The sequence below is a fragment of the Falco peregrinus genome, chromosome 3 (genome assembly GCF_023634155.1).
Source record: "Falco peregrinus isolate bFalPer1 chromosome 3, bFalPer1.pri, whole genome shotgun sequence".
Classification (NCBI taxonomy): Eukaryota; Metazoa; Chordata; class Aves; order Falconiformes; family Falconidae; genus Falco; species Falco peregrinus.
Window position 1 is genome coordinate 77,147,330 of NC_073723.1, and position 13,904 is coordinate 77,161,233.

The window sequence follows — 13,904 nt, forward strand, 5'->3', positions numbered from 1 at the left end:
CAGTGAGCTGGACCATTCTAGGCATATCAGCAGCAAAATGAATCAAAATTAAAAACACTCTTCCTATTCCTCTGGTGGCTAGCAGTGGCACACGGAGTGCGTAGGCACAGTCTCTTAGTTTAGTACAGCAGTGGAGATAACCTGGTGATTCTAGGTGGACTTGACAGGCAAAACTAGGAATTCTGTTCCAGACAGCAACAGCTGTAGATCTTAAGGCAGTGGGTTATTTTTTTGCACCAGTATGGCACAGCTGTCATTGTTAGGTGTGCGAACAACTGCTGCAGGCAAACTCTGTCTTTCTGAGGTGGAGAAAATTTGGAGCCCATATTTGATTCATTGCTTCCATTTTCGCAGGTAAAAACACTGGTAACCTTACCCCTGGTCTAAGCAAGGAGAAAACCAAGCAAAGAATAATAGTGTGATGGCTCAACATTTTGGGTAGTAACTGACCCCTGTGATTATTGTGTAAATGTAATACAGTAGCCATACATCATGTTTATAATGTCTCCAACTAGGTACCAAAACTAGCACTTCTTTGCATTATCTGTGGGAACATACTTTTTTACTTTTCTGGTGTCTTTTTTTCCAGTTTCATTTTTCCACTATTTTGACATCATCACAAGAAGTTTCTCTAAAATTATTTCATTATTACAACTAATTTATTATCTCTGTTGATATATGTTATGATCAGTGTTTTGTAGTAGAACATTTGTTACATGTTATTGACATTGGAAACTTAATTAAGCAAAAGAGTTTAAAGAAATATCAAATGGTTATGCCCTCCTCAGCAGGTTACATTTACTCTGAAAATCTGATATTGCTCCTTAGTGTGGCTTTTCCAAGAGTGAAGAAAAAGTCATAAATAATTATTTAAGAAATGGTATTCTAAGCTCTCTGAAAGAAAAGCCTTTTTCTTCACAGCACAGCTTTGAACTTCATACATTTTCTTTATCAAGTTGTTCTATTAGGGTAATTCTTGGTTTCAAACAACAGTTTCCAAGGCTGGCTTTTTGTGTGAATCATCTTTCAAACATAAATTTTTGGTTTGTTGCTAGTTCCATAAAGGAACTTCTGTAACAAATAACATCAATTTGTAGTATGGGGTAACTTGTGAAGCGGATACATAGTTGTAGGCTTCACTTAGGGTTTATTAGCTACAGAAGGATTGTAATCAAACTTGAATCGTCACTGTTAGAATAATTTTTTTAAACTACCTCGTTAGTCTTGCGTGGCTTTCGGATTTAACCAGGTATACTTTTGAAACTGCTAATTAAACTCAAAAGGAAGACTTTTTCTCAGTTCTCCAGTGGTCAGTTCTAACCATAAGACATCTTCATGGGATAGCTCTTTTTTTTTTTTTTTCTTCTGTGCAAAAGAATCAATATATTTACAAGTAACCATGGTTTTGCAGTTCTCAAAAACTTTCTAGGAAAATGCCTTTTTAAAATGTCCCCTAGTTTATGCATTTATTTATTTAAAAGCATGGATAATGTATATAAACATGTTATGTTACAACTCTCCCTGCCCGCCACCCCCCCCCCACCCACCTGCCCCCATAAACAAGACCAGAGAAGGAGCATGTGAAAGCATGACACTTTGTCATAGAACTGCAAATGAAGAGATGGGTCCTCTGCTGTGAGTTTGTGCTGAAAAATAGTACTGCTGAGGCATTCGGGGAGTGTAATTCCATCAGGGAAGACGGCTGAGCATACCCGTGTGGAGCCCGTGCTTCCCCCTTCTTCCGCTGCCCTTCTACCCTGTGTTGAGCTGGTGAGACTTACTGGCTTTTATTCTCAAGACTTGTTTCTTTGAGATCACAATGATGACATAGTTTGTTTGACTGAAAGTGAGTATACAGTGAGTGCAGCTATTGAGAAACAAGGGTGGTATTTTTCCTTTGCCTAATATTTCTGCCCTAGCTTCTCTGCGTATCTTTTGTCTTACATGCTTATGATTCTTCTCATCCTTACACATCCTCTTCATGGCACAGTCAGCCTTCATTCCCCGCCTTCTCTCTCAGTTAACTAGTAGAGAAATCTCTCATGTTTTTCCTAGATGGTTGTCAAAACATCAAACTTCATATTCTTAGTTTTTTTCTCCTGAAGTCCTCAATGCTGATGTGTGTGTTGTGGCTCTCTTACGTACTGGAGACTGGACTGCCAGTAATTCCTAGCAACAGCTCTGTTAAATAGGCTTCCAACTTCAGTGAAACAGCAGCAGAGCTGAGATCTCTCTGTTAAGGGAAAAGACATACAGATAATAGTACTGTAATTCACCATGGAAGATTACTGTTGAAGAGAAAAAGTGTGTGTGAGGCAGTAGTTAGAAATAAAGATCAGTGAACTCAATCTGTTTAATATCCTCAGGAATGCTAAATGTTTGAGTGAAGCTCAAGGGCTCAAAACCACTTAGTAGATGTATCAGTCAGAATGCATTTTGAATGTAACTCCCTATGTTCTAATGTATCCTGCTAGGTATTTTTTAAAACTGAAAGTGAATTAAATTTTTGCAACTGTTTTTACTTCATGGCATTAATTTCCCCTCATGTTTGTGGTGGTGGTTTTGGTTTGGTTTGGTTTTTGTGGTAGTAGTAGTCAAGAAACGCCAACTGACAAGGCCTGGTTTGGAGTCACATCATGTGTCAGGTGGCATGTATTTGCCATTGATGATTGTTTCACAGTCTGAAGGCAGTGACATTGTGGACTCTTCATATAGCTGAGAGGTTCCAGGAGCAAAGCATGTGGCAGGCACAAGACAGTTAAGGGCGTCAGTCACCAAGATACTCAGCACTTGCATCTCCTGCTGAGCTCAGTAGAGTCTTCGAGTGTTCTGCTCCTAGAAAAGAAGATACCAGGCCCTAAGTAAATAAACAGAAAGTGACACCTGAGTTATGTTAACACTTCGCCATCTCTTTCTTTAAACTGACTTAATCTGACTATTACACCACCACTCTGTTTTTTGAAAAACAAAACAAAACACAACTTTATCACTGGTTTCTTGAGATTAGGTATTATTATCTTCATGTTTTGACACAAACAAAGCATGCAATAGAATGGAAAGTGGTTTGGAATGAAAAGTATGACTTTGTTGCAATGAGAGGAAGTTTCAAAGTAACCTCTTCGAAACAGTAGTGCATTGCTTTTTGTCTTTAATAGAAACTTTATTCCTTCAAATGCTTTAAAATCCAGAGAAGAGGCATTAGTGAAGCTGCTTTAGTCCTAACATTCCTGAATGTCAGAATTCTGTACCTTACAGAACCTTACACTGCTCCTGCAAATGAGTTTGTCTGACTTTTACTGTAAAATCTGGTTTGAGTTTGGGGGCAGAGGGACAGGGATGTTCACTTACAGCACTGGCACAAATGCATTCTTCTAAATGTACTTAGAAACTTACAAACTATCACTGTCTTTGTGGAGATTATGGTATTAAGTATTTCTGGTCATCCCATGATTTTTATATTTGTAACTTTTCAATTGACCGATTGCAGCTGAGCTGGGAGAGTGTGAGCACCCAGAGCACACACCAGAACTCGTGTCTGAATTCAGGTTTGCACCAAACCAGACGGAAGCAATGGAATTCGACATTTTTCAGAAATGGAAAGAGTGCAGGTACGGTACCTATGTGGGAGTGGTGTCTCTAGCAACAGGAGGTTTTCTTCTCTTCCAAAGGCATATATGTCCACAAGAGCCCCTTCAACAGACATGAAACAGTGATTATATTTGTCAGTTGAAGGTACTGTAAATAGATTTTGAGCATTCTCCTTCCCTAGAAATGGCAAACAGTAATTTAAGGAAGGTTGGTGGGATTAATTGTAACTTGTTGTTTGGTTTTTTGGGGGGAGGATTGTTTGTTCTTGTTGTTTAGATGACTTTATAACAGTTTAAGCCATCAGATCTTTTTCCTGTTTATGTTGGAAATAATTATCTTTCTTTCCCTCCTTGCACACATGTACATGTAAAGTTTTGTGCTCAGGGTAGCAGCAAACTCTTTTTCCTGTCTTTTGTTAATAAATATGGTACATTTTGGTGATGCTGTCTTACCTGAACTTTCGTCCTTATTGGAAATTTTAAATCTTTTTTCAATTTTGGTCCCTCTGATTTATTTTCATTTGGGGGGAAGAGAGTAAAAACATAAACTAAGCTTGAAATACCATTTAGCATTTTTAAGATTGAGAGCCCAAAGAACAGAGTTAGGAGAATGAATTTTAAAATGTTTAAAATGCACAAAAATTTCATAACATTAAGTATAAATAAATTTTATATTCTTAGGGGAAAGAGCCCAGCGCAGGCTGAATTGTGCTACTTGAACAAAGCTAAATGGTTAGAAATGTATGGTGTAGATATGCATGTAGTTAAGGTAAGTTCCATGTGATGCTTTTTTGTTATTAATGTGGGGTACGTGCCTTGGTGTGGGTCAGTCCCTCGGGGGTGTACTTGTTGTGGTGTGGGTTGCCCCTTGGGCCGTGGTCCCTCAAAAGTACCTTCTCCTTGCAGGCCTCCTCCCTTTCCACATGCCTTTTCCCATGTTCCTCAATTTTTTCCTTTTGTGTCTCTTTTCCCTGGTAGCTACTGCTTGCTCTTAAACACAGGTGAGCCGAGGTCTGGGCTCCCCTGGCTGGAGTGTTGGTGCAGGGCCATTTCCACCAGCATCAGCGCTACCTCAGGCAGCACTCTGCCTCCTCCCATGCAGGGCATCCTGCAGCCTTCTGTTGCCAAAGCCTGCCAGTTTGCACCCAACACAGATAAATGTTCTTCTGCTCTGTAATGTTAAAAAAAAATTTCAAACCTTATTGTTGAGTTTAAAATCTGTGGATTTTGACATAATACTGTAGTAAGATTTACACTACCAAAGGCACACTGATTATTGGTTCTGTGTTTGCTTGCAGGGAAGAGATGGTTGTGAATATGCTCTTGGACTGACACCAACAGGCATATTGATCTTTGAAGGAGCCAACAAAATAGGCTTATTCTTTTGGTAATCGGTTTTTGTGTTTTATTCCTTTCTGTTAAAATGCTCAAATCTTTCTCCTTTATGTAAGGGGATCTTGACTGTATTTTGTGGTGTAGATTGGACCTACAAAATTAAGATACCAAGGTTAAATCTGAAGTTAAGTGGGCCTGTTTAGAAGCACCACTCTCAAATGTGAAATATTTGTTGAAAAACAGTTACATTTCCAAGAAATCATACTTCCATTACAATTCTTGAAGTGTTGCAGGGCTGCAAATCCCTCATACGTTTTGGGGGATCCTAGATTATAAAATGCTATTTTTCCATTAATTTTCTATTTGCTTCTTGTGTTTAGGCCTAAAATCACAAAAATGGACTTTAAAAAGAGCAAACTAACGCTTGTGGTTGTAGAAGATGATGAACAGGTAACTTTCTTCCCTTACTTGGGCCTGATCCAACAAAGTATGGTGTGTGCTCAGGCTGGTAAGAACACAAGCACACTGTTGGCCCAGGCTGTATTTCTCCTGCCAAGGACAGTAACTAATATCATGCATGCCAACTTCCAAAGCTTTTGTTTCTGCATCTAGGGCAGAGAGCAAGAGCACACATTTGTTTTCCGGTTAGACAGTGCCAAAACATGCAAACATTTGTGGAAGTGTGCAGTGGAACACCATGCTTTCTTCAGATTGCGAGCCCCAGCAAACAGCAAATCTAGTAGATCTGACTTCATAAGGCTGGGATCACGCTTCAGATTCAGGTATTTAGCAAAGTAACAGCAATCTATTTGTTTTTGTACAATGGAGCAGGTACAGCATCCAACAGAAGGCAGTAGTTAACTTTTGTTTCTGTATTTTAAGTGGGCGGACAGAGTATCAAGCAACACATGGGACACGATTACGCAGAACTAGTACGTTTGAAAGAAGGCCCAGCAAACGATATCCTTCTCGAAGGCATTCAACTTTTAAGGGTAAGTGTTTGTACATGTGTTCACTGAACTTGTCATGCAGGTGTCCTGTTAACTCATATAAGTGTTGTATTACAACCATAAAATCTGTACCACAGTATAAAATGAAAAATATGTCAGATCATCTAAAAATCAGAATGTACATGGGTTTTTTTCTCTCAGTCAAGAGTCCATTTCTACTGTTTCTATCTCTGTCTATACTTAATTCTTCCATCCCCCATCTATGGAGAACAAGGTAGCTATAGGGTTTCTTTAGTTGCTCTGATGGGGAGGAAAGAAAAGTTGTATCAAATTCAGTGAAGGAAAGCGTGTAACATTTTTGTATCTGAAACCCTGTGGTGCGCAGGACTAGAGAAGTGATTGTCCCCCTGCACTCTGCACTGGTGAGGCCGCACCTTGAATACTGTGTTCAGTTCAGTTTTGGGCCACTCACTCCAAGAGGGACGCAGAGGTGCTGGAGCGTGTCCAGAGATGGGCAACGGAGCTGGTGAAGGGTCTGGAGCACAAGCCTTATGAGGGGCAGCTGAGGGAACTGGGGTTGTTTAGTGTGGAGAGGGGGAGGCTTAACAGGGACCTTGTCACACTCTACAACTACCTGAAAGGAGGTTGCAGACAGGTGGGGGTAGGTCTCTTCCCCCAAGTAACAAGTGATAGGAGAAGAGGAAATGGCCTCAAGTTGCACCAGGGCAGGTTTAGATTGGATATTAGGAAAAATTTCTTCACTGAAAGGGTGGTGAAGCATCTGTCAGACCTCGTGTCTCAGTGCTTCTGTACTTATGTCTGTGAGACCGGGGGAGAAGAGAGAAAGCGTGGCCTTCCGCTCAGTTTAGTTCTCTGTGCATAGCAGCCAGCCAGAACTTCTGTCATACCCAGATGATCTCCCTCCAGAGAGCTCAACAGCGTGTTTGTTAAGTTAATGCAAAAACTCCCTGTATTGTCTTTCATGCATTTCTTGGCCATTAAGATCTGTACCTAGTTGCAGCCTACAAACGTTGGATTCTGTCCTAGCTCAGTCTCTTTCAGACTTCTACAGTGTCTCATTAAGTTTGTCATTCACTTCCTACATTCAGCAGAGACTTGGGTTTTCAGCTGGTTTTCAGTGCTCTTGAAAAATATGCTGCTTTTCAGGAAAAATAAATAATACATCCCAGTTACTCAGCTCCTGCCTTCAATGTTCTCTCTAGCCTGTCCAAAGCACAAGCCAAGAACTTGTTGCTCAAGATTGCTCACTGCCTTCCCATATTCCAAACTGATGGGCTTTTTTGGCTACCATTGTTCATTGTAATAAGACACAGGCCATTACCAGCTTCAGGAATACTCTGGTTTCTGTAAGATGCAAAATTTCTGCGAGGGGTAGCTTCTGATTTCCAAGGGACTCAATGGTATTGACGTGGTAGCTACAGCAAGGTGAGAAAGGTAGGGTTCTGGTCATGCAAAACTGACTCTGGCTAAAGTCCTTCCTTTGTGACGTTTGGGAAGAATACTCTTTGTCTGTTCTCATCTTTGGTGGGCTTTGACTCTTGCAGAAGCAGAGGGAGGTTTGGGTCTGCCTTGTACTTTATGTACTCACACAGGAATACTAGAAAGCACAGGGCTGCACTTGAGATTCTGATGCATTTGTGAAAATATGTCTGAGAATTTGCTTAAGCTGTAGTGTAACATCCCAGTCACAGTAGCTGCAAAATTACTGTTTTTGTCATCCGTCTTACAAGTTTTTTGTTTCTTTTCAAGCAAACAATCCTGTGAAAGCAGCACAACTGTGGTAAGTGACTGCCCAAGTTCTCTCTACTTCTGAATTGCTGTTATTAGGCAAAAAGGGTTCTGAAGACCATTTCTGCATTAGGATTTGTCAAAACAAATTCTCTGGTGCAGCATGAATTGCTTTGGGATCTCATTATGCAGCACCAGATTCTTCTTGGGTACTGCCTGTGAAACTTTTAAGTGCTTCCATTTTTAGGTGGGTTTTTTTTTCTTTTTGTGTTTGATATCAGACTAAAGTAAAACACGTTTCTGCTTATTGCTATTATGCTAACTTACCTAACATTATTTATTCCTGTTTCCTAAGTGTACAATGAAGTTTTGCACTCCTCTTTCTTGGACTGTAATTGCTGTGGTGTATATCTTGATTAAGATATTGATGTCCTTAAGAATATGAATGTTACTTCACTGTAATAAATTCCTGAATTGTAGAACCCTGAACTATAAATTACATAAAAGCTATTTTTTTTTTTCCCCTTAGTGCTAAAAATACTCCTGAAGTCCATAACTACCAGGTAAGGGCATAACAATTGTTGAGGAGGATATTGTCATTTTCTTACTTAGCGGTTCATATTTTTGTTCTCTATAATTTGTATGGCTGTTTTGGTCCCCTTTCCTTACTGTTGGGTAAGATTCTCTGAGATGGTTCAGGAATAAACAACATCCCATTGGGAATTAAGGGGAAAGTGGAGAGACTCTTCTCACCCTCTTCCCCTGTGTTCTTGGATGCTCTGCAAGCTGAACACACTCCATTTGCCATCCTCTTTCCCTTCCCTTCCCTTTCTGTGAAATCACAGGTGAAAGCCTTTGTGACTGTGAATATGATGGACTCCAGGAGACTGCTCTGTGAGCAAGCTTTTGTCTAGAGCAGCCTCTTATGTTGGGTGATCTGGTGACAACGAGTTCAAAGTTGCAGTTATCTCCCCCATCATAACACTTAAGGAGTTCATTGCTGGTCAAATGTTTGTTTGTTGTTTTTTAAACAAGCTCCTTCATACACTTCAGAGAAACACCTTACCCAGTTTTCATCTGTGATACTAGTAGTGAGTGCTACTGAGAAAGCAAGCTGTGCTTTCGTCCAGACGGAGTGTGTGAATGAGAAATTAGTCTTAACACTTGTTCTTTATTAAAAGCCTCACTAGTGATTTTGTTTCACTGTCTGTCCTCAAGATCTCATGGATATGAGAGAGAAATGCTGTCACCAAAGATAGGTGACCTTCTGAAGACTGCTATTATAATAGTAACCTTTCTCACTCTCCACCTTTGATTAAAGCTGACATTCTTTTGATGTGCTTTGTATGAGAAGCACTAGATGTGCCAGGTTGACTCTCAAACAGAAAACCCATTTTCTTTGCATTTTCCCGTGAGTGTCTCCTAACAAGCAAGCTCATCACCAAGAGGTCTCATGTATATGCTTAATGGCATGGGAGAAGGTCTGCCACAGTGGGGTTTCTAGGGCTCACAGCGAGCATGTTCATCACAGCCCCAGCAAAATAAAAAGTTAAAGTTAATAGAAAGTTCTTACATTGTTTCATTAACTGGGTTCAATGTTTCCACTTGCAGCCACAGTATCATCCTAATATACATCCTGCTCAGCCACACTGGCATCCACATACACCTGTGAATGTAAGGTAAGCAGTCTTCACTTCGTGAAAAAGTCTATTACTTCTTTCTTTCTGAATCTGTTGGCATGAAGCTTTGGTGGGCATATTGGGCAATTGTCTGCACATGAAAAGCAAGCAGAAGTTAGAAATATGTGTTGTAGAGGCAGTATTAAATAACTTCTATTTAGATTTTGCTTTGGGATGTCCTAATCTCCTTGATGAGAATTTGGGGGGGTGATTTTTAATACAGAATTTGAAATACAACTTCAGTGGATTTCTGTAGGGAGTATGTTGGATGGGAAGATGCTCAGTAGCTTCAGTAAAACTAACTGCAATTTGATCAGTAATTAATCTGCTAAAACAAAGAAGAAAACTTATTTTAGGATAAAGTTATGAGTGAGCAGGTTCTTGCATTGCAGCACTTTTTCATCTTTTGCAGAGATACGTATAGAAAAACATGTATGTGAACAGTGTATCAGGCACTTTACAGATAATTAGTGAAATTATAACACTGAGGTTCTGTGAACTGTTTCACAAAAAAAGAAAACCTGTATATGCTATTGTACTATTTTCTGGCATACTTTTTTATTTTATACTAACTAGTAATGAGAGAAATCAAGTGAAAAGAAATTTTGGAAGAAATTCGGTCCAAGTCAGAACCAGCTTGGTAGAATGCCCAGTGGAGGCACGCACCTGCTGGTCGGTATGTGTCTGTGCATGGACACGTGATAGAAATCAGCTGCTATTTTATCCTAATAAAAATAACCTTTTTAGGTTACTCCGGTTTTTAGACAAATAATTATTGTCTTGACTGAAAAATACCAGTACCCTAATCTTCATTCCTATTCATGTTATATTTTTATCTTTGTATTCTTACATCAGGATAGTTAGACTTTGTTCTTAGTGTAGGCAGGCTCTAGAGATGAGGAGATTAAAATGGATGAAAAGACAATTTGATCCAAGATTGGATCTGAGAGTGCAGGAAAGAGGCAAATATGTTATTAGAAATACATACTAGGCAGAGAAGCAGGCATACTCATTGTCATCTCAAAAATCCCTGCAGATAGCAGTAAAGCAGGTAATAAATATATGCTAGAAACAGAAGACTTAAAATTGGGTAATCAGTTTTGCCTGTAATTCATGTTCAAGATTCTTCTTGGGTTAGGGTTTACTTGTCCATTTAATTCTGTATGATTTAAAGTGTACAATTTCACATTACAGAAGAGTGATTGCTGAGAGAGGCTAATGATTTTACAAATCATTAGAGGTTTTGCTGAAGTTTTTCTAAAGATTTCCTCACTTATGATACTAGTCTGTAACATTTTAAAGCCAAATAGTTCACCCTGGAGCAGAGTGATAGTGAAATAAGCACAAAAATGTATTGTAATGTGTGCAGACAACCTCCCCCTTCAGCCCCTCTGCTGCCTGGGCAAAGATTAAGGTCAGTGAAATATGAACAATGGCTTTTTTATAGCTAGGCTTGTAAGGCTAAAAAACACACTTAATAGCTCAGTCATGCAAGCTCAGTAGAAAAGGTGCTCAGAATTTTTGTCCCGCTCAGGTAGAAGCATTTAAATGCGTGGTTAAAGTGGAAGCTTCAAGTTATTCTAACTTGGACTGAAAGTGGAAGGGTTCAGCGTTTAACATCTTGAATAGCTTGATTTGAGAAATCTTAATCTATCTGGCTATGAACTTGACATCAAACCACAGATGCATGAAATTCTTTCATGCAAATCTAGAATGGACCAAGGGCTAAAATGGGACTACCTGTGCAATACATGTTATATATGGGGGGGATGTTGAGTATTTGTGAAATATGTAGAATTGTGTCCCAGTCTTCTCAGTAAAACCCTTTCAGTGAAAGTATTTGCTCGCAGTTAACTTAATGTTAAGTCTTCTGAGAAAATTCATTCCAATTAACTGTTGTCATTATGTAACTTTAAAATGTCTCCAAAAAAAAGGTAAAATCTAAACCTGCCTGTATTTCTGTTAGCATAAAGAAATAACCAAAATAAAAAGTGCAACCTAAGTTTGGTAACAAGGGAATCTTAAATGTTGTGGTTTTCTACATACTGTTCAAAAGTTTTATTTATTTATCACCCTCCTCCCCCGGCCAATGATTCAGGAGACACTGTAGGAGTAGTTGAGGTTAATATCTCAAAGCAGCAATAAGTAATGAACAAATAAGGAAAAAATATTTTTCCTCTTGGTACTTTTGCAAGTTTCACTACATAGTCACAGAGAAATACCTGTACTAACTATGGACGCTAGGTGTTCATCTTAACGAAGTGCGACTGTGTAACTTACAGGCTGCTTCAATGTAGTTAACTGCACTGGTGCTGAACGAATGGCAGTATTTACGGAAGAGCAATTTCCATTCTTACTAGGATTGCCTTTTTTAATTTTTTTAGACCTTAAGGATGTATTTTCATGAGCTCAGCTTTTTGCATGACATGGTTTATTTTACTTGTTTGTTGTACACACTTTAGCGTTCCGATGGCCACCTCTTCCCTCCCCCTCTCCCTGTGGGATGCAGGAGCATTGATGCACAACACTTGTCTATGACACTTGAAAACAGAGAGGGTTTTTAATGACTGAGCTCTGATTCAAAGCCTTTTTGAAATCAACTAAAAGATTGTGAGTTGCTTCTGCGGCTTCTGCATCAGACCTCTGTAGATCTGTCCCCTTTTTTCCCCTTACCGATAGCTGCCCATCACACCGTTTGCATGCTTAGCACTTGCTGGATGAACTCATGTTGCTGTGTAGCACTCACAAGTTTACTTCCATCTCTCACTAACCAATAACTGTGCAAATGGTACAGGCCACCCTATCATGATGACAGGCCATATTGGAACCCCCCCCCAAGTGGAGAGGACAGCAATTTACGATATATCCAGGAACAGAACCAGAAGAATTTAGGAGGAGTCCAAAGCATGGTGTACCAAGATAAACTCATGACGACTCTCTGAAAAACAGCCACCTTCATTTCACCTGCCATTTTAGGCGATCATTGCATTCCATGGTCCTTGTCTGTCTGCAGTATGTTCAAAGTGTATTGTGCATAAAGTGTGTGTCTTTGTATGTACATCCATCCTTGTTTAGTGTTCATGGACATTCTTGGGAAAAGTATTTTCCGTATCCTTGTAAAAAAATCTTGAAAAACCTTTTGTGAAAGCTGGTAAGAGTTTTCAGTGCCTCGAGACCAGAAATATTTCTGGGGATTTACATTCTACCATACTTTGCAATCTGTGACCCTCTGCTCGCTGTTGAAGATCAGCCATTTGTGCCTTAGTTATTTTTAATATCTTGTTGCTTTTGAGTCAAATTAGTAGATGAAGTTTGAGAAATTTTTATTTTTTAGTTGGTATGCAAATAGGAGATTGGAGGGAGGGAAAAACAGAATTCGTGCTGGCAATCAAAATGGCTTGTGGACCACCAACAAAGGGAGCCGACTGAGGTAGTCATAGCTTTGGGTATCATTTGTTTTTAATTTTGTGTTCTACAGCAAAAATAGAGGTGCTTGCCTAACTTTGAAAACAACTATAGGGAAAGAATACTACAATAAACTTAACAGAGTATGTGTGTTCCTTTTTTTTTTTTTTTTTTTTTACTTCCTAATTATATTGATAGCATTGCCCCAAACCATACCTGCTGCTATAAAGGCAAGAATGTTAAAAATGAATCCTTGCTATAAAAGGGTGCTGCTGTCTTCTTATTTTTAATGTGATTATGAAAGTGAACTATATAATCGCATCAAACTACCTACTGTTAACTTTTCTCTGAGTGGATTCAAAACCACAGCTCATAATCGGTACGCTACAAGATGAGGATGATCCAGTGGAATAGCTCTATTTTTTTAAAGTTAGATGTTTGCGAAGTTGAATGTATATTTTACAGACCTAGGTCTTTAAATAGGCTTGGCTGGTATTTTGATCACTTGACGATTTTTATTTTTATTTTTTTTAAACTGGAAATCATAGTGCCATCTTCACTCGTGCATTTGTTTTAATTAGGCCTTACACCTGTGGTCTCTGTGAAGTTGTTGGAATGAATGAGTCTTCATTTGGGATATTTTAAAAATGAAGTAGTTTTTAACTTGATTTTGATAAATACACATTTATAAACAGCTATAACCGTGAATTTTTTTCAGAGAAGATTTGATAGTGTATAACTTTTTGTGAAATATATTTGTTTACAAATGCTATCTTTTAATATGTGTTTTGATCTTTCCTGTATGTGCTTGTATAAATAAAAATCTTCAATCTTCTTGTTCTTGTTATGATGCTTTATTGATTTTTGAAGAATTTTGGGGGAGGGTGAATAGATATGATGCACCTTGTGCTTGTACCTGTTTTGCCCTGGAATCACTAATGCTGTGCTGGATCGATGTTTCCTCCCTGTAGAGCAGGGGAAAACAATAATGCAATTGTGCACTGAGATGTGAAAATGCCAGAGTAAGCCTAAGGTGGGTAATCACAGAAGCTAACTTCAGTTTCCCCAGGCTAGTCTTCCTCTCTTTCAGCAGCATTTTATTTGGGAAAGGAAGAAAGGAACTTTGTTGGAGTCATTGGAAGAAGAGCCTAGTTTAGCTGCTGCTCTGAATGCCCTCCGAAGGAGTTTGTTTTTTGAAT

At 39.1% G+C, this 13,904-nt stretch overlaps 1 protein-coding gene across 3 annotated transcripts in view; it reads left to right on the forward strand.

The window, feature by feature from the left end:
* EPB41L4B (erythrocyte membrane protein band 4.1 like 4B) overlaps positions 1 to 13,904 on the forward strand; it is a 172,612-nt gene that overhangs the window by 70,245 nt on the left and 88,463 nt on the right. For 2 of the 3 annotated variants that reach the window (XM_055800199.1, XM_055800200.1), the window contains 9 exons: positions 3,488 to 3,608; positions 4,269 to 4,356; positions 4,886 to 4,974; positions 5,303 to 5,372; positions 5,535 to 5,704; positions 5,805 to 5,914; positions 7,643 to 7,673; positions 8,151 to 8,184; positions 9,233 to 9,300. In XM_055800199.1, coding sequence (XP_055656174.1) covers positions 3,488 to 3,608; positions 4,269 to 4,356; positions 4,886 to 4,974; positions 5,303 to 5,372; positions 5,535 to 5,704; positions 5,805 to 5,914; positions 7,643 to 7,673; positions 8,151 to 8,184; positions 9,233 to 9,300 — 781 coding nt within the window. Of the gene's footprint in view, positions 1 to 3,487; positions 3,609 to 4,268; positions 4,357 to 4,885; positions 4,975 to 5,302; positions 5,373 to 5,534; positions 5,705 to 5,804; positions 5,915 to 7,642; positions 7,674 to 8,150; positions 8,185 to 9,232; positions 9,301 to 12,094; positions 13,541 to 13,904 lie in introns of those variants that run through there. The other variant, XM_055800201.1, reaches the window with a different exon arrangement.